At 36.8% G+C, this 20,968-nt stretch overlaps 1 protein-coding gene across 1 annotated transcript in view; it reads left to right on the forward strand.

Moving 5' to 3' along the window:
* RAD18 (RAD18 E3 ubiquitin protein ligase) overlaps nt 1-20,968 on the forward strand; it is a 109,231-nt gene that overhangs the window by 68,921 nt on the left and 19,342 nt on the right. The window contains exon 11 of the mRNA XM_080809864.1: nt 4,585-4,759. Within this exon, the coding sequence (XP_080665990.1) occupies nt 4,585-4,759 (175 nt within the window). The remainder of the gene's footprint in view (nt 1-4,584; nt 4,760-20,968) is intronic.

Below are 20,968 nucleotides of genomic sequence, written 5' to 3' on the forward strand. Positions count from 1 at the left end.
TTTATCTTAGAATAGTTTTTGTTATAGGTCACTGGTATTTTGGATGGAATATTCTGCTAAAAAGTCTGAAGCTTATAAACTTCAGGTAAATTCCCATTGTTTTACTTTCTTTTCATATTAAAAACAAATAGCGAAATACAGCACGTCCTTAATTTGGGTCCATTTTAAGTTTGAGATTAATATCATACTTCTCTTGTCAGGGCTTTGGGCCAATGAACAAAACAGAATCAATGGAGGAAAGTGCACATAAAAATTCCTTTTTTTTTCTTTATTGTGATAAACTATATATAATATTTATCATTATAACCATTCATAAATGTACAGTTCAGCAGCATTAAATACACTCAGAATATTTTATTACAGCCACCACCATCTAGACCCAAAACTTTTTCATCATCCAGCATAAGCTCTGTACCTATTAAAAGTAGTAACTCTCTTGCCCTTTCCCAGCCACACTCTGGTAATCTCTCTTCTATTTTCTGTGTGAATTTGCTTACATTAAGTACCTCATGTAAGTGGAATCATATTAATATTTGTCCTTCTGTATCAACTTATTTCACTAAGCATAATATTTTCAAGGTCCTGTTGTACCAAATATCAAAATTTCATTGCTTTTTATAACCAAATAATATTCCATTGTGTGTACATGCCACATTTTGTTTATCTCTTCATCTGTAATGGGTTTCACCTTTTGGCTATTGTGAATAATGCTCTGTGAAGATTGGTGTTCAAACATATGTTCAAGTGTCTGCTTTCCATTCTCTTGGGTATATACCTGAGGATGGAGTTTCTGATTCTTAGGATAATTCTATGTTTACTTTTTGAAAAACCACAAAACTCTTTCCAAAGTGGCTATACCATTTTACATTCCTGCCAGCAGTGTTTAATGATTCCAGTTTCTCTATATCCTTGCCACACCCATTCCTATTTTTTTTTTTTAACCATAGCCATCAAGGTAGGTGTGAAGTGAATATCTTATGGTTTTGATTTACATTTTCCTAATGCCTAAAAATGTTGAACATCTTTTCATATACTTATTGGCTATGTGTTTTTCTTTGGAGAAATGTCTATTCGTGCTCTGCTCATTTTTCATTTGGTTTGTTTGGGGGTTTTTTGTTGGTTTTTTTTTTAGGAACTCTTTATATATTCTGGATGTTAATCCTTTTCCATGTATATGACTTGCATATATTTGTAAATATTTTCTTGGTTGTCTTTTTGCTTTCGTCATAGTTTCTTTTGTTGCACAAAAGTGCTTAATTTTGATGAAGTCCGATATATCCATTTTTTTCTTTTGTTACCTGTGCTTTTGGTGTTATATCCATGAAATTGTTGCCAAATTGTTCATGGAGATATTTCTCTTTGTTTTCTTCTGGGAGTTTTATTGTTTTAGCTTTTAATGTTTAGGTATGTGATCCTTTTTGAGTTAATTTTGGTGTGTGGTGTAAGGGTCCAACTTCATTCTTTTATGTGTAGATAACGCACCAGTTTCTAAAAAGACTATCCTTTCTAAAGAGAATGCTCTTGATATTGTTGAAAATGAATTGACTGTATATGTAAGGGTTTATTTCTGTACCCTCTGTTCTACTCTCTGGTCTGTATGTCTGTTCTCATGTCAGTACTATACTGTTTAAATTACTGTAGTTTTGTTATACATTTCAAAGTCAAGGCATATGAGTATTCCAACTTTATTCTTCCTTTTCAAGGTTGTTCTGACTATTTGGGTCCCTTGAGATTCCATGTGAATTTTAGGATGAATTTTTCTATTTCTGCAAAAGTACCTTTGGAATTGAAGCTGTAGATTGCTTTGGGTACTTTTGATATCTTAAAGGGTATTCTAGTTTATGAACACAGGATGTCTTTATGTCTTCTTTAATTTCTTTCAACAATGTTTTGTAGTTTTCAGCACTTCAGTTTTTCACCTCTTTGGTTAGATTTATTCCTAAGTGTTACTGTTTTACATGCTGGTGCGTTCTTTTCCACTGCCCCCCCCACCCAAGTTTCCTGGTAACATTTAGTAGGTTGCTGCCTGAGTATGTACCTCATGCTCTTTGTGAACAACTTGAATGTGTTTGTGTTGAAGGATTTTCTTAGAAGGTAGTTTAGTTCCTGAAAAAAATCTGGCTTAATATCTCAGATTGGGAGAACATTTTGCTTACTAGTTGAATGTTTCTTGAAAATGATTGATTACTTATACTCAGGGCTATGCATTATATATGTATATGGCATAAAAACTGCTCGCTCTGGGGTTCAGAGATGATTGCTGCTTCTAGGTTGTTGTACATGAATGCATGTGTCTGAGAAGGGTGGAGAGTGTGGGAGACAGGAGGACAGACAGACTGTCGCAACTAACTGGGAAGTTGAGCTCTGTACAGCATCATACAACCAGTGTAATTTTTATTCTTTGGCATCAACTTGGTCATTGAAGTGTCAATATAAGTGAAGAAGATACATGTTCTCTCAAGTAAATCCTTCATCTGTTTTTGTCGCATGTCTTCGGGGATGCTTGATGTCAGAGCCTCAGAGTGGTCTGCTCTGTTTGATGTTCTTTTCTGACATCTGTGGACAGATATGAAAGATAACTGACTTTTAGTGCGCACAAATTGTTGAATGATACTTGTCCCCCAAGATGGAATTTATATTGGAGAGGCTTATATAAGAGGGGAAGAAGTATGAAAAGAATATAAGTCAGGTACAAAAATAAAAGATAGTTTTAGGTTGAATTCCAGCTCCCTGGTTTGTCAGCTTGATTGCATTCTCCTGTCCAGCTGAGTGTTGAATTGTCTGGGTTCACTGAGTTTACTGGGTGATTGATTCTTCTTAATGTGATCCGGGGTGTCTCTTTACAAGAGATCGTCAAGCTCCTGGGTGGTTTTTGTGGTTAGCTTCTTCTTTTCTTTTCCCAGATAAACATTAGAGGGTACAGTTCAATTTTGGTAGTGATTTGGCTTATTGAAAGCCCGACATCAAGAGTGTTTTTATAGAAATTACACTTTTGTGATGTATGCTGTTCTTTAGTATAACAAAAACTGTTTATTTCTGGAGAGATCTTGACTGTATGGACTTGGAAAGGTTTCTTTTTGAAGAAGCTATCTTATTCTTTTTCCATAAATTTTCTCTTTATGACAAAGCCTTGACAGTTTTTTGTGTCTTTTGTTGAAGATCACTTGCCCGTGCAAGCACACTGGATGAGTGATGTGTGAAAGCTCTGCTTCTCTGTGAGGAAACTTATGAAAGGGGGCTTTATACTACTAGCACGTGTGGCTTGCATGCTAAGTACTTACTCAGTTCCTGAATCTTAAAGACAGTGCAGCTGAAATCCTAGCAGAGTCCTGGAACAGGTCATGAGAGAGAGTCCTGGGCACTGAGGAATCCTTCATGGGTATTATTTTCTGCACTTACATTTGCAAATATTTGGTCATACCTGTATGTTATATTCTTGCAGACACTGTCTGTATGCCTCCAGCTTCCCTTATTTTTATTTTATTTTTAGCAAGAGACCTCAGAAATTCAGAATATGACAAGGGATACATAGAAATATGACATGTATTAGATCAAACAGAAATACTAGTTATGTCTGATTAGTTTTCTTTTTCCGTATTGAATATTAGATTCTATTTAGTGGACTAAGAGAAATATCCAGATGGATTCACTACCGCATAGTAGTCAGTGACAAATATAATGGTTCTTTTTTTTTTTTTTAAGATTTATTTATTTGAGAGAGAGTGAGCACGAGAGTGGGAGGAGGGGCAAAGGGAGAGAGAGAGAGAGAGAGAATCTTTAAGCAAACTTTCTACTGAGCAGGGAGCCCAACACAGGGCTTGATCCCAGGACCCATGAGATCATGACTTGAGCCGAAACCAAGAGTTGGACGCTCAACCAACAGTCACCGAGGTGCCCCAAGCCCGTGGTTCTTTTGTTAATTGAATTTTTAATCCTTTTTTGTTGTGCTTCATATGTTTGTCCATCTTCTCTCATCTGTGAAATATGCAGGAATTCTTCAGGGATACTGTAAATAGAAGCCTCATTAGAATGACAGTTCACTACTCCTGATTTTAAAAGGAAATTTTGTTTTTACTTTTTATTATATTTTATTTTTTAAAGATTTATTTGCTTATTTGAGAGAGTGAGTGAGAGCACAAGCAGGGGGAGTGGCAGACAGAGAGGGAGAAGCAGACTCCCTGCTGAACACGGAGCCTGATGACACAAGCTCAATCCCAGGACCGTGAGATCATGACCTGAGCCAAAGGCAGATGCTCAATCTCATGGACTTGATCCTGGGACTCAGGCTAATGACCTGAGCAGAAGGCAGACTCTTAACCAACTGAGCCACCTACGCTGCCCCAGAAATTTTGTTTTTAAATTAATTAAAATGGAAATACCTGGGGTGGATAGTATAAATAGATGGCCCATGGTAGTGTTGATTCTTATTCTCTGACTGTTGCTAGAGTTTTGGAATCAATGTTAGATAAACTTCCATTTTACTAAGTATAAGTAATAATATTAAATGTTGTAGAAATAGTAGGTCATAGATTTTCTGGTACTCTTAAATGTTTTTTTTTTTTCCTTTCTTTTTTTCCTTTTTAGAACAGGAAGATAAAAAAGTGGAATTCTTAGATACTTCCCCTGTAACAAACCACTTCTCTCAATCAAAGCTTGAATCCCCAGGGAGAATGGAGCCTGATAGACCAGATGATTCTTCCAGTTGTACTGATATTCAGGAAGAAGCTCTCTCTTCATCAGAATCAGACTCATTCAATAGGTAAGAAACCTGTATTACCTGATGGTTTTAGACTTCTATTTCCTGTGCATGTTAAGATAGATAGGCAAAAATAATTAGAAAATAACTTTGAGGCCTGGGGCAGTTCACTGTTGTTCCACTTCAGTCTCCTCTTCTGCTTTGTAACTTGCACACTGATAGCAAGCAGGGAAGCATGTGGGAGAGTATTGCAGTAGCTGTATGTATTTTTCTTGGAGTTGGAAAAGGGAGCATGATAGGCAGTGATGTTTGTTGGCAATGAGTGAAGAAGATAAAGACAGCTACACTAGAAAATAAAAATGACCAGAAAGACAGTGCATAGGAGACTAATACAAAAAGGAATAATTTTATTGAGCCAAGTAAGAACGGATGGGGAAGCTTTAAAAATGAGAGATTTATGTTTTTCCAAATGATTTTTTAAAAGATGTTTATAAGGGACACCTGGGTGGCTCAGTCAGTTAAGCGTCTGCCTTTGGCTCAGGTCATGATCCCAGGACCCTGGGATCAAGTCCAGCATTGGGCTCCTTGCTCAGCAGGGAGCCTGCTTCTCCCTTTGCCTGCCACTGTCCCTGCTTGTGCACTTGCTCTCTCTCTCACAAATAAATAAATAAAATCTAAAAAAAAAAGGTATTTTTAAAAGATGACATGTTTTTAAAAGATAACAGACATAGAGTTAAATCATTGTATGTATGTATATAATATATGTATAGCTATATGTGTGTTTATAACTTTTGTGTTCTGGCATTTCATTTTATATCATAAATTGTTTGTACCCATGTTTCTCCCTCATCTTTTGTAGCTGTTTTTCAGTCGGTGCAGCGTTCTCTTCTAGTTCTGTACCATAATGACCAGATTCTTCAGTTTCTTTTAGATATCTACATTTTCCTCAGTGTTCTACTTACACCTAAAACTGTGGTAAAGCTCTCTCTTATAGAGCCTTATGTTTCTAATAAGTTATTTTTAACTCTATTTTGACCATGGAGGTGTTGCTGCCTTCTGAGTGAATTACACCAATTTTAAATGCTACCATCAGCATGTGAATATGTTTTAGAAATTATTTAATCTTTGATAATTTCTTCATTTAAGAATTAACAATGCTCTAGAATGATATGTGTATATATCATTGTCTGTATCATTGTATATATCTGTGTCTAAACTGAAACATCAAATTAAGAAGAAATTTTTTTGTAAGAGGAGTATACCCAAAGACCCTCTGCTTTCCTAGGATTCTTGGGAAACTGTTTCATATTATTCAGGGTCGGATATTAGGAGGGGAAAATCTTCTCCCCTCACCCCTAATGTTTTCAGTGTCAGTAGCGTATCTCAAGTTGGGTTAAGTGACCTGTGTCTTGTCCCGTTTTGTCTGAGGGCATGATACTGCTGCACGGTTTCTCTACATCAGGCTGTTCTCCAAGTCCAGTAGGCAGTATTTGTTTTTAAATACAAGTCGTGTAGGAATGCGGGGTAAAAATAGAGGAAAATCAGAGTTTAGGGGAGTAAGAGTTCATTTATAACCATAGTCATAGAATTTGTGAGTCTCTGGGAATGCCAGGGTGAGTTTGAATTTGAAGTGCGGGAATGGAAGAAAGTGAGGAGGAAATGCATGGCAGCCAGATGTATATTTAAGTATTTGGTGATGAGAGGATAGTTAAGTAGGGTGAGTTTGTTGGAGGTCTTAGCCTCAGACAGATTTATTGGCATCAATGAAATGTGAGCAGATTATTAAACCACTAAAAACATTTTTTTAAGGCAAAATTATATTCTGTTTCACATTTTAATTAGTTCTGCACGTGTATGTGTCTACATACACACATACACCCATATCCAGTGCAACTACTTAGTAATTACAAATTTTTAACAGCTGTATTTTGAGATGTAATTTACATACCATACAACTCACTTGTGCAAGTGTACCATTTGATAGTTTTTAGTATGGTCACAAAATTGTACAACCATCACCACAATTTTAGAACATTTTCATCACCCCAAAAAGAACCCTCATACTCATTAGCAGTCATTTCCCATTTCTCCCCAACTTTGCCAGCCCCTGGCAGCTACTCATCTACTTTGTGTCTCTGTAGATTTCCCTGTTCTGGATAGCTGATGTCAGTGAGGTCATACCGTGTGTGGTCATTGTGACTGGCTTCTGTTATTTAGCTTAATATTTTTAAGGTTCATGTTGTAGCATGTTTCAGTGCTAGATTCCTTTACATTGCAGAATATTACTCTATTGTGTGGGTATACAGTTTATTATTCATTTACTAGCTGATGGACATTTGGGTGTCTTCTAATTGCAGCCTTACAAGGAAAAAGAATCATTGAGTTCGCTTGCACCCCTTGGCAGCAGAGCTTTAGAGACCATATATGAGGATTTGCTTGGCTTACCCTTGAGAAAGTGAGCAGTGTCCATTACTCATATCTCAAGTTTGAGTAACTATTAAATACATTGTAAATATTAAATATGCTAATCTTTGAATTTGTAAATTTACTTGTCATTTTGTCAAACTAAGATGCTTTTTAAGTTTAAAAGGTGGAGTGTGTTCCTTATATAATACCTCAAAACCAAGGTTAAAGGGGTAGTGAGAGTAAGGTGAGCCTTTACTAGTGGTATTTGTTTTGATATCAGGACAGACCACTGGGCAACTGATTCAAGAGTAGACTGTAGAGAAGTAAGTATGCAGCAGAAGCCACTCGGGTATAGCAGGAAAAGTAGCAGGCTTAGAGTTGAGTGTCTTTGCATCAGGAGCTGCTGGGTGATTTGGGAATCAATTTTGAAGTCTTCACATATCTATGAAAAACATATAAAAACATCTTATTATTTCAGATCTGCTGGAAAGATGAATTCAGGTGATAGAGAGTCTTGATAATTGTGTTTATTCTACTTTTATAAAAATGAAATCAGTTACATTTCCTTCAGTAATGCTGCAAAAATTGGGACTCTGGCTGGACATTGCATCTCCCTCATTCTGCATCTTCAGCTATATCATAGAGTTAGTCCCACAAGTTATCTTTTATTCTTTCTCTTTTCTTTTTTTTTCCCCCCTCCCTATTTCTGTTCTGAACTTTGTTAGAGAAAGCTGTGAGCCTGGGCTAATTAGTTCCTTTAAAATTCATATAATCTGGCCTCAGCTGGGTGCTGATCAGTGAGGCATAGTCTTCTTAGTTACTCTCTATTGCATTTCCCATGGCACCTGTTCCATGCCATTGTCTGTGTGTTTCCTCACCTTCAATAGATGCCGTGTCTGCAGTTCACCAAGGCCAGCTAATATGACCTGCCTCCAGCTCTACTTTGCCCATTTAACTTTTTTTGTAATTTCTGATCTCTTCTTTCCTGTTTACCATAAGAGAAAGACATATTTCTTAAGATATTTCTAAAAAATTTTTCCTGTCAGTGAGAAAAAGAGATTTCTTTTTTTTTTTTAATTTTTATTACATTTTTAATTTTAATTCCAGTATAGTTAACATAAGGTATTATATTAGTTTCAGGTGTACAGTATAGTATACAATTCTGTACACTGCTTAGTGCTCCTCATGCTAAGTGTAGTGTTAATCCCCTGCACCTGCTTCATTCCTCTCCCTACCTGCCAACCCTCTTGTAACCATCAGTTTGTTCTCTATAGTTAAAAGTCTGTTTCTTGGTTTGTCTCGTTTCTTCAGTTCCATGTAGGAGTGAAATCGTATGGTATTTGTCTTTTTCTAACTGAGTTATTTCACTTAGCATTATACTTTCTAGCTCCACCCATGTTGTTGCAAATGACAAGATTTCATTCTTCCCTATAGCTGAATAATATTCCATCACACACACACACCCCTTCTTTATCCATTCATCAATTGATGGACATTTGGGCTGCTTCCATATCTTGACTATTGTAATAATGCTGCTGTAAAGGAGACATATTATTTCTTATGATAAATTTATCTACCTCCTCTAAAACATTGCTTTGCCAGTCATCCCTCGGGTTGGTTCTTGGATGGCCTCTTTCAGCCCTTCCTTTAATCTTTTTCTCTCTCATTCTTCCCACTAAGCAGGAAGTATTTTCTACTTCTATGAACTTATGTAACAGTGAATCTGAATTCCATAGCAGTTTTGTTTTTTAAGACTTATTTATTTATTTATTTGACAGAGAGAGAGAGAGAGAGAGACAGCAGGAGAGGGGTCACAAGCCAGGGGAGAGGGAGAAGCAGGCTTCCTGCTTAGCAGGGAGCCCGACATGGGCCTTTATCCCAGGACCCCAGGATCATGACCTGAGCCGAAGGCAGACGCCTAACTGACTGAGCCACCCAGGTGCCCCTGAATTCCATTACAGTTTATCTAAGTCAAATCCTTTCTTGTATTATAGTCATTTGAGTATCTTGTCATTCCTATAATTATCCATCAGAGTCCTTAAGAATTGAGTCTGTCTCTCATTTTCAGAAAAATTGCCTGCCAGTGGTTTACCACTAGTCTGCAACTAGTACTAGACCTTTATTTAGTGAATGATTTATTGATTGTAAGACATAACATTTTTTGTTTTACATTTTAATGTCTGAAATTGTGATGTGTATTACAATCAATGGCGTCTTACAGTTGTTGCCTGCCAAGTTTTGGTCATGATGTATTTACTGGTTTGTGAGCATCATGAATCTTCAGACTGTCATTTTACTTGAGCTACATGCATTGTTAACATTACATTGGGCTGTCATTTAAAATATTTTCCACAAAGTAATGAAAGAAAAAAAGATAAAAATATGAAGAAAGTACAAACAGATTGTAAGTTTGATGTTAACAAGTTAATATTCATCATTGGATGAATGGCTGCAATTCCATTCTTGAAAAACAATCAAGTGATTCACAGGACGTAGGGAAGAAAGATACACACAAGTCTGAAGACTTGTTACAATTTTGTTAATGAACTATGTGCAGAGGATTTTCTCTTACATGACCAACTGAATGTAGGAGAAATGGTTAAATCCCTTGGAATATATAGATGAAATTTCAAAGTAATAACAACATGACTGATTCACATGTTGCAAAAGACTATTGTTAGGGTGTCCCACATCAATTTGTCAGACCCTTTCTGATGTCTTTGAACTTCTTCTAGTCATATGCGATGTGATTGAGGAAAGAGACAAATTTAGGAAGTGAATTTGCCTGAAATTCCTGGAGACAGTAGTCAAGTATTTTTAAGAAATGCTGTTATCTCTGGTGCCGTTGGTAGTGCAAAGGGTAACTTTGTGCGGGAAAACTCACATTTCGTAGATAATGAGTCAGAATGTGATGAAGAAGATTCCGGCTCTAAATCTGAAGACATTTTGGTAATACTTTAACCAGTTTATTTCAGTTCTTTTTTTTTTTTAAATATATGCACAATGGTGGTATAAAATAAAAACTTATATCTACATATATTTATAGAACTATCTGGATATGTAAATTTAAAATTCTAAGTGAAAAGCAAGTCTTTTTAAAAAAGATTTATTTATTTATTGAGAAAGAGAGAGTGAGTGAGTAAGTGGGGAGAGGTACAGAGGAAGAGAATCTCCAAGCAGACTCCCTGCTGGGTGGAGCCCAGTGTGGGGCTCTGTCTCATGATGCATGAGATCATGACCTGAGCTGAAACCAACCATCAGTCACTTAACTGACTGAGCCACCCAGGTGTCCCAGGAAGTCTTATATCATAGTTGAATTGACCTTGGTTTTTTTCTAAGTGACATTAAGTAATGGTTCATCTTGCCATCAGTGTTTTGAAATGCAGTATTTAAATATGAATAAGGTTTCACTCACTTCAAATACAATTTCATCACCTAGTTGGAAACTTAAAAAGTATGTCATAATACTGGTTGTTGGTAACCTGGCAGAAGACTGTCATGAAGAATAGTGATCCACTGATTAATGCCAGTGTTATTTAATGACTACAAAACCTAAATAGTCAAAAGAGATACCCAGTCATTTGGAGTAATTAGCTCCATAGAAATCAGGAAAAGAATTCAAAGGGAGAAGAGGACCCATCACAACCAAATGCTTTTAGTAGACTCTTAGCTTATTAGAGGTAAGTCGTCTTTATTTATGTGGTCCAACTTTTACTTTCCATAATATTCAGGGATTAGATGGAAAGTTATTACCCTTATTGAGATATTTTCCAACCCTAAAATCCTATAACCCTGTTATTTTTGATGAGTGTACTAGTTGGTAAGTTACCTGTGTTCTTTTACCACTTGTTCATTTCAGATCACAAGGTAACCTTCTAGAGTATATTTATTCCTTGTATATTAAAATGTTTCTATCTTTATCCCTTTCAGTTTTTACAAAAATTTCTTATTTTTCCCTTTGTATGATAGTTTTGTTGCTTTCATTGTAAAACCCCAAATTTTCAAAACCCCTTTAAATTAGATGTTATGCTTATTTTGAAGAATAGAAAATTTAGGTAAACAAAAAGAATAAAATTCCCGAATTTTATCAACCAGAAATAATTTCATGTTAACATTTTCGTGTGTAGATCCTTCTGAAGATAGAGAGATGGATAGATGGATAGATAGGTGAACCTTTTTAAAACAAAAGGATCATAGTATTTTATAATTTTTTATGCTTTTTTACTTTTTTTAAAGAGAAAAAGTCATGCTTTTTCAGGTCTAATGTGAGTGCAAATATATTGTGAATTGTTTTGAACTCATTCAGTCATGCTTTAATACAGAGTATAGATCTTACTATTAGACTGTTGAATAAAAATATTAGTTTTCTTTGTATTAGAACAATATTCATACTTATATAATATGGCAGACTGACACCTAAGAATAATCTTATGTTAAGACCCAGTAGGTTATCCAATCCAAGTAATTATTAGGATGAAGCTATTTTGTTGCTAACTTGTTTCTTAACTCTTAAGTAAGTACCTCTTTAGAATTTGAATTATGAATGCTGTGTTAATTCTCTGTTGCCAACCTGAAGACAGATGATAAGCAAATTGATTAGAAGTTTATATTTTTGTACACCTTCTTGTTAGATGATTTCCGGGAGTTCAAGAGACTTGTCCAGATTTCTGTAAATTAACTTACTGTTCTTCTTAATGAAAAAAAGAGAGCTTTTGTTCCCTGAGTTTTGGCAAGCAGGAAAAAAATGCATTTTTATTGAGTGCTACATTATAAAAAAACTGCTTTTGATTATGACCCTTTAGAGAAAGCTTTATCTTCATGCAGAGATGAATAGTAGTCATGCTTTTCTTTGGAAGACTCTCCAGATAATTATTTTAAAAATATGTATTTAGTTCTAGGCAAAAGAATTTATAAAGAGACATTGTGTTTTGGCTTAATTAAGAAATTTGAATAAGATCTGTTGATTAGATAATATTAACTATGTCAGTATTTAATTTCCTGATTTTGATAATTTCATTGTGGTCATATTAGTGAATGTGGTTGTTCTGAAGAAGTGCACACTGAGGGGTGAAAGGGGTATGATGGCTCCAACATACTTTCAGTGTTTAAAAAAAATAATTATTTGTGTGTGAGCACGTATGTGCACACATAGTCACTTTCTGTAGCTTTGAAATTATTAAAATTAAAAGATTTATTGAAAAGTTATTGTCCATAATCAAAGAAGTTTGTTTATACTAGGAAATTTTCTAACGGAAAGATTTATACTTATGATTTATTGACCCAAAAAAGTGATAGCCAGTGCTCTACATAGGGTGGTGAGCATGGTTTTCACATAACCCAGTCAGTCAGTTCAGGACCAACCCAGCCAGGTTATCTCTGCTTTGGTGTGTTAGAGAACTTGGGCTATGAAGTGGCAACTGGGATTTTGGTACTTAGAAAGACCAACTAATTTCTTCACTTGGTAATGTAGGTGAACCTTTTTGCAGATTCTAGGTATCGGTCATAAAAGAATCTGAGTCAGATAAGGTGTGAATGAATACATTTTAACTTTTCACAATTTCTGACAAAAAGTTACCTCTTCTCTGATGCTAAATTAGCAGCAACTTTGTAGGAAGTCCAACCCAGACATAGGCGCAGAACAGGCTCTTTGACTGAAAGGCTTAAATTAACCATTGGTCATGAATTTTATATATGTTGGTGCAACTTTTCTTCACTTTTCAGTCATTTTTGGAAAAACTGTCTGTCCAGAGTTCTTGAGAGCAAGAGAATAACAACAAAAAACACAGAAATGTGAAGAAATCTTGATTACTATTTATTGGAAAATTTAAAGGATAAATTTCATCCTTTCATAAGTTATGAGTAAACCAAAGAATGATGGCACAATCTTAGGAGAAAAGGTAGTATTGTGACATTCATCTAAGGAATGTTGAATACTGGCATCATCAGCCTGTTGATAAGACCAAGTAGAACTTTTGACTTACTGAAAGAAAAGGGAAACACTATGTCTATCACTGATCAGAGTGGTCCCTTCTAGCCAGAAGGTCAAAGTTCAGATGTGTGTTGAGATTCCAAAGTTTAGTTTCAGGCAGGTCTTTCCCTGCAGGTCTTGGTGAGGATTCTGTAGACCTAAGTTGAAAATTGGTGAACACAGCAATATGGGAATTTTAAGCAGTGAGGAGTACAAAGAATCCTGGGTTTTCATGCTTTCTATTGAAAAGCTGACGGGGTCTTTTAAGTTTTTGGATTCAAAAATAAAGTTATTCACAACTTTCATGTTCCTAGACAAGAGTCCCCTGGAATAGTGAAGTATGTTGGTAAAGCCTTATTAATGTGGGCAGTAGGGTGTGTAATTTTGATAAATGTTACTTGAGAGCTAAGAGTGTTGCCCATGTTATATCACTAGCCCACAGGCAAACATTGTAAAGATGTGGAGATGAAAGGTTAAAGGAGTTAAATAAGTTGCTTAGGGTGGTATGTATTGTATGTGGCAATATCAGGATTTGAATCCAGGTATAGTTCACCCTAGATCCAAGTTCTCCTGACTGATAATGCTACTGTGACCAAACTTGCTTGCTTTTCACATTCTTGAAAGAGTGGAAACATGCAGGCATTGAAATGGTTAGATTTCCTGAGAAAACCCCAAGACAAGAATTGGAATGGAAGTGGTTAATCTGGAAGGTGAAGAAACCACTATGGGGAGTGAACACAGGAGACAGGAAGGTGAAGACAATATTGAAGGGGGCATGTTATTAAACCAGATAGCACTTTGAGCAACTGGAGTTTTTTCAAAACTCTTTGGAACTAGGAGCTGAGTTAACTCAGACAAAGGGTAAGGAAGTCCAGTTACTTGGTTGTGTCTGCCCTCTGCTGCCTGCAGCCTCCCATGCTGGTGACAGAGCAGGCTCCAGCAGGGAGAGGACAATCCAACAAAGGCTCTGACAGTTGTAAGTCAAGCCTGTACACTGAAGGGATAAGGGTAAAGGGATCAGGCAGGGTACCATTGGGATCTGCCAAAGCAGTGTTTCCAACTGAAGATAGGAAGATGGTTTGGTTTTATGTATGCTTTATCAGTACAAATGGGGATGCTCTAGGCTTTTGCCTAGAGCTCTAGTCCAAAAGAGTGTATAGGGATGCCTACAGACTAGGCATTCCAGAGCTAACTGTACCTCTGCACATCTGTTTGCCAAGCACATGTGCCCATTGCTGCCAGGAGTGGAAGAGGTAAGGATGTCTGGGGCTATTGAAGAAGTGATAGAGAAGGAAATGTCAGGGGGAGAAAGGGACATTATCTAAAAAGCTCTGAGACAAATGTGTCCTGCAAACTGATGGGAGAAAATGTGCTTGTTGATGAGAAACAGTTTACTTTTTCATCTTGTGTGATAGTAAACTGAAGTAAGAAATAATCTATTATCATACTAAAGTTTACCAACATACTGAATAAAAATTTCTTGGCCTTAGGTAGAAAATCACAAACACAAAACTGGGAGTTCTGATTGTCAGATATATTTCCTTACCATCCGCTTTGTTTCTGCTTAATAGAGATAACTGTATTGTTAATGACCCTTGTGTGTATGGACATCCTCTCCCACTTCTGAAGTTACTCTACTGGCTGTAGCACAATAGGTCTGCTGGTCTTTTTGGGGAAGGTCTTTTGAAGTACCTTAGGGATAAGTAACAATATTGTATGACTTTGAACCCTCCTTGGACATATTAAAAAGAAAAAACAAAAACTAACCTACTACTCAGCACATCTAATGGTAATCATTACATTTTTTTTTTTACACACAGTTTCTTACTTATTTATGTTTAAGAAGTAGAAAGTGGTATTTTGAAGTATACTTATCTGTACTGTTTGGTTTGCATTGTTGTGTGGGCCTTAAATACTTCTCTAACATATATGTGTTGAAGTTTCTCCCTGACTTATTTTAGAAGACTTTTATCAAATCTTACCCACCTATAGTTGGGCATAATTTTTTTCTGTCATGTTAGCTATGTGTGCTTCTCTCTCTTTCTCTCTCTCTCTCTTTATTTTTTTTTTTTTAAAGATTTTATGTATTTATTTGACAGTGAGAGAGAGCAAGAGAGCACAAGCAGGGGGAGCAGCAGGCAGAGGCAGAGGGAGAAGCAGATTCCCCGCTGAGCAGGGAGCCTGATATGGGACTCGATCCTAGGATGCTGGGATCATAACCTGAGCTGAAGGCAGATGCTTAACTGACTGAGCCACCCATGCGCCCCTATATGCCCTTCTCTTAAAATGGGTGGCAAATGGGAGCCACGTTGTTGGAGTGGGAGATTACAGAAAAGCAAGGTTAAAGCTTTCGTTGTGGTACAGGGTGAACTCATGGCCGGTTTACTGTAAATTCAGAGGGATACATACAGAGCTATTTATAGATCTGTGTAAGGAAGTGAGCTAATGTACAAACATGTATTTCCTTGCTCTGTCAGCTGCCAGGGCCAAGAAGCAAGGGCACTGCAGTTGGAACCAGCACACCTAGTTCCCTGATCTTGGTTTCTCATAACAATCCCCAAAAGAAGGAACTACTGCTTCTTGGAGAAATGGCTGATTCCCCAGCTGGGGCAGGAAGCAAGACAGTGCTAGAGAAAGTGTTAGAAGAAGAGAGAGAGAGAGAGAGAGAGAGAGAAATAGAGGAGGGAGGAAGGTGTGGGGAGGGAGTATGGAGGGGAGTATGAAAGGGAAGAAAAGGAAGGGAAAAGAAGAGAAAACAAAAACCTGACAGCCACTACCTCAGCCAGGAGATCAAGGTCATCATCCACGGTGATGTTATGTTGATGGCATGTGTTCTTGATATGATGTGGTGGGAATGACACTTTCAATAACCTCAGTCAAATTGTGAGAAAAACATCAGACAAACTCCATTTGAGGGTCCTACAAAATACCTGACCAGCACCTCCAACTGACAGGGTCATCAAAAACAAGGAAAGTCTGAGAAATTGTCAGTCTAGAGGGGCCTCAGGAGACCTGAGGACTAAATGGAATGTAGTGACCTGGATAGGATCCTGGAACAACAACAAAAAAGACATTAGTTAGAGCTGAAAGAAATATAATTCAAGTGTAGGCCTTCAGTTAATAATAATGTATTAATATTGCTTCCTTGGTTGGAACTAATGAATCAGACTAGTGTAGCTGGTAACAGTAGAAGAAATTGAAATGTGGAAATGTTTTGTACTATCTTTGCAACTTTTCTGTAAATGTAAAACTGTCCTAAAATAAAAAGTTTATTTAAAAAAAATATTTAGGACATCAAATTGGGCACTTTCTGGGTTGTAGTAAGGTTAGTTATTGAACTATTCCTTTTTTCCTTTCATTTAACGTTACTTGTTACATTTAGTCATATAAATTAATAAGACCCCGTTTTAATGCATTATATAAATGTGTTATTATTTTATGCTATGTTAAAATTTAATCCATAAATGTGGCCTGAGGGAAGAATTCTACTTTCCTCTCCATTGTCTTTTTTTTTTTTAAATCAGTTTGCTTTCTTGTACTAATATTTTTTTTCTGTAGAGTGATTTCCCCTCCAAAGATGTAGCCCAGCCTTTGCATTTCATCATAAGAGAAAACATGTACAATTTACAGTATGCCTCATCCCCTTTAGTTACCATATTTTTATTAGTGAATATATACTTGTAAAACTGATTTCAGTAGTGATCCTCCAAAAACAGCGTGAAAGGACAAATAGTTTTATCTTTTCTCTAGTACTCATTGCCAAAGGATATTTGTTGTTCATTAATAAGGTTTTTTTTTTTTACTCTCAGGCAGTTGATGTTAGCACATTTGCAGGGAGTTTTTTTTTTTTTTTTTTTTTTTTTTTTACTGTATTTTTTTTAAAAAGATTTATTTATTTATTTGACAGAGCGAGAGAGATCACAAGTAGGCAGAGAGGCAGGCAGAGAGAGGGGGAAGCAGGCTCCCTGCCGAACAGAGAGCCCGATGCGGGGCTTGATCCCAGGACCCTGAGATCATGACCTGAGCTGAAGGCAGACGTTTAATCCACTGAGCCACCCAGGTGCCCCAAGGAGTTTTTTTATTATGCATTTTTATTGGGTAATATGATGAGATTCTTTAGAGTAACTTTGCTGCTGTTTTATAATAAGTTCCTGATTTTTCAGCCTTCTGAGTCAATCCCAGGTGGCAGATATTTTTGTTTGTTTTTATCAAATTCATGAACTGCCATAATAGAGAAGTTCTCTGTAAAATTACTTTGAGCCCTTCAGTTTCCTTTATCAGGAGAGAGTTTTTAAATTATTATTACTTGTGTATCTGAAATGCTTATAGAAACTGGCAGTTCCTTCCAGGTTCCATACTTATCAAATGGTACCTTCATTGCCATAGCTGGGAGCAGTGTCTGATCATCACCCAAGGTTTTGGTACTGTGACTGTAGCGTTGAGAGTTTTGGTTGGCATAACAAAGTAATACTTGCATAAAGTTGACATTTTTAAAGGGTGTTTTCCTTTTTTAGTTTTCAGACATTTCATAAACTACATACAAATTCTTGTTCGTTATGCTTCTGGATATATTTAGCTTGACATATAAAACTGAGAATACAAGCTTGACTGGCTCAGAATTTAGTTTTTCATTAAAAAAAAAAATAGAGTAGCTGATGGTGTATTTTTCAGAATGCTTTCAGAAGAGCAAGTGTGAGACCTTGAAGGAACTACCAGCTTCTTCTGAATGTTAGTAGGCATGCAGTCAGTATTTTGGATGAACTCTCCCAGACCCCCAACTGTGGACAGCCAGGGAAGAGCCTTCTGCAGTTAAAAAACAACCAAATAAATAAAATTTAAAATCAGAGTCCTGTTCTGGTGAATGAATTTGGGTGGAACAGAAGTATATAATTTACATATCATGCTCTTGGAATTTTATATTTTTAGTCAGTTGATCTAGTTTATAATTTGTTACAGTCACCTTGGAAGTTAAAATCAGAGGTTTTTTCCCCCCCTCCGCCTTCTCATTTCATACTACCTTTGCTTTTAAATCAGGAACAGATAGATGAGGTCTCCTTGGAAGCCTTCAGAACTTGGGGAAAAGACATATTAGGGTAGAATACAAATATTTTCAAGTTAGAAGGTGATACAAGAAGTCACTAACTATAGTAACTTAATACCACAGGTAAGGAAATGGAGGCCTGGACAGGGCCAGGACAGGGGACTTATCCAAAGTCAGTGAATAAAGTGGAAGCCAGTAATTCTCAGCCCAGGTTCCCCGTCCTGCCCACCTCCCCCTGATCCCCCCCCCCCGCCCATGACAACGGGAGTTGCATCAGGACTTTTGTCTTAGGCACCATTGCTTTCTTTGCTTGTAGCATTTTAATGGAGTTGTTCAAAATATCAGTTAGATAAGGAATGAGCTTATGTTCTGATTTCCCTGAGATAGGCCAGTTTCCATTTCTTGTCCTGGTATCATTATTAATAGCCATAATATTACTCTCCAGAGTGTCTGGGTTTAGATGCTAGATTGTACGGTTGCCTTGTTAGGACATGCAGTGTTAATTTGCACATGTTCTCTGTTCTCTTTATTCCCACACAAACATTCTGGAACATGGGTACATATAAAATTGCTGATTTTGCTTCCTCTGATTTTACCACATGAGTAGTGCATATTGTTCTTTTATCTCAGAGAGATTTGAGTGTTAAAATGTAACAGGCCTCAAATGCAGAAGCCTTTTTTTTTTTTAAAGTAATTCTACAGAAGTCAGTTATAGAAGCCTTTAATATTGCAATAATGTGTGCTATAGTATGCTTCTCTTGTCCTAATAAGTGCATTTTATTAGAGCCATTTAGAATGTGTTATTGGAGTATGGGTAATAGTATGAATACAAAATTAAAAAACTATCAGAACATTAAAATTTGGTGTAAGTACAGTTTAGAGGGATTATTCTTTCTCATGCACTAGGTCATTTAGTCTAACACTTCATTTTTTTAGGAACTGAATTGCAAGAAGGCTCAATGTCCACTGCCTAAATTCCAGCAATATAAGGTAGTTTTCAGATTCTTCTCCTCTGTGAACTTATCATGAGGATGGAGTTTTATTGCCTCAACTTTGACTTAATACTAGATTTCTGTGGTTTGCGTGGTTAGTATTGGCCCGGCTTCTCAGTTGAATGTGCCTTCTCGGGGTAGACAGGTGGGTAGATGATGTAGAAGTTGGCCTGGCTGTGCAGAAGTCATGCTAGTCTCAGTATGAGCTTCATATCCAGCCCCTTGGTCCCTGTTATTACAGAAATTTGTAATGAAATGAAAGCTTCCTCTTAAGTTATAGGGGAGATTTTCATCTTTGCAATGTTGCTTGTCTTTTAATTTATTTCTCCTTATGGAGGTAAATATTGTAACCTGTCACTATGATCTTGTTATCTTTCAGTATTTTTTTTATTTGTATCAGTCATTATACTGCTGACAATCTAAAGAATAAAAACAAAATGAAGCATCATGGTTTTGCCCCCCTGCCCATTTAACTTGAGAGTTTGATTCAGTATCTAGTTGTAGCAGTGAAAATTTTGCCAATTAAAAAAATTTTCCCTTACATTAGACTTTCAGAGTTGATGTCTTCTTTTGTTTCTTAAGTTTGTAAGTAAAACATAAGCATACATGTTTAATTGTATTTTTAAATAGAATTTTTCGAGACAGCAAAGAGGATTCTAATGTTTGGAATTAACCTAAAGTCCTTTTATTTCTCTTTTTTAAAAAACCAACACATAGTACTTTTCTTAACTTTTTTTAAGAATTTAAAGAGATTGACCTAAAGGTCGTCTCTCTTTAATGCAGTGTTTCCTAACCCTTCTTGGCACACAGAAAAGTTATTTGTGTGTTATGAAGAGGTGATGCTGGAGGCCAGAGGTGCCTGTGATGACCTTCAAAATTGTTTTGGCTCTTTTAGTCCTTTGCATCTCCATATAAACTTTAAAATCAACTTGTCTATTGCTATAACAAAAAAAAAAGAAAGGGAATTTTGGTTGAGATTCAGTTGAATCTGCAGGTCAGTTTAGAGACCAAATGATTTATCAATATTGTTCTGATCCCAAATGGTCTGTTTTTAACGGTTAACTCCAAGGGCACCTGGGTGGCTCAGTGGGTTAAGCCTCTGCCTTCGGCTCAGGTCATGATCTCAGGGTCCTGGGATTGAGTTCCGCATCGGGCTCTCTGCTCATCAGGGAGCCTGCTTCCCCCCTCTCTCTGCCTACTTGTTATCTCTGTCTGTCAAATAAATAAACAAAATCTTAAAAAAAAAAAAAAAGTTTAACTCCAAATGTGAGAATGGATGGGGGGAGAGGGTGCTGGAGGTGAAGCAAGAGTGGAAACAGGGAGACTAGTTAGGCTTTTGTAGCGATCCATTCTAGGGTTTATGGTGGGGTGCATCTGCATAATGATAGTGAAGATAGAAATGGGTGGGATTGGGGATACATTTTGGAGGTAGGAGCTGCAGAAGTTGCAAATGGGTTGTATATAGTGAGCAAGGAAAAGTTCAGCATCAAGGATGAATCCTAAATTTGTATCTGTAGCAACTAGGTGAATAGTTTTGCAATTTAGTGCTTACTCAGTAAGCATCTGACCAAGGCATGACCAGCAAGTCTGCCTGGTGGTTTTTATTTTCTTAATGTAGCTAAGGCAGTTTCATCAGCTGAGAGTGGGAGTAGGGTGGCTGATAGGTGATTTGGGAAGGTATGAGTCCTTTTGAGAGTGGGACTCAGAATGTGCCAGATAAGTATTATAGGATTGCCTGGTAGCAAGGATGGTCCATTTCAGATTTGTGGTCAAGAATTTCAAATGAAAGGGGAGCCTGAGTGGCTCAGTTGGTTAAGCATCTGCCTTCTGTTTGGGTTGTGGTCCCAGGGTCCTGGGACTGAGCC

This window comes from Martes martes (assembly GCF_963455335.1).
Source record: "Martes martes genome assembly, chromosome: 1".
NCBI lineage: Eukaryota > Metazoa > Chordata > Mammalia > Carnivora > Mustelidae > Martes > Martes martes.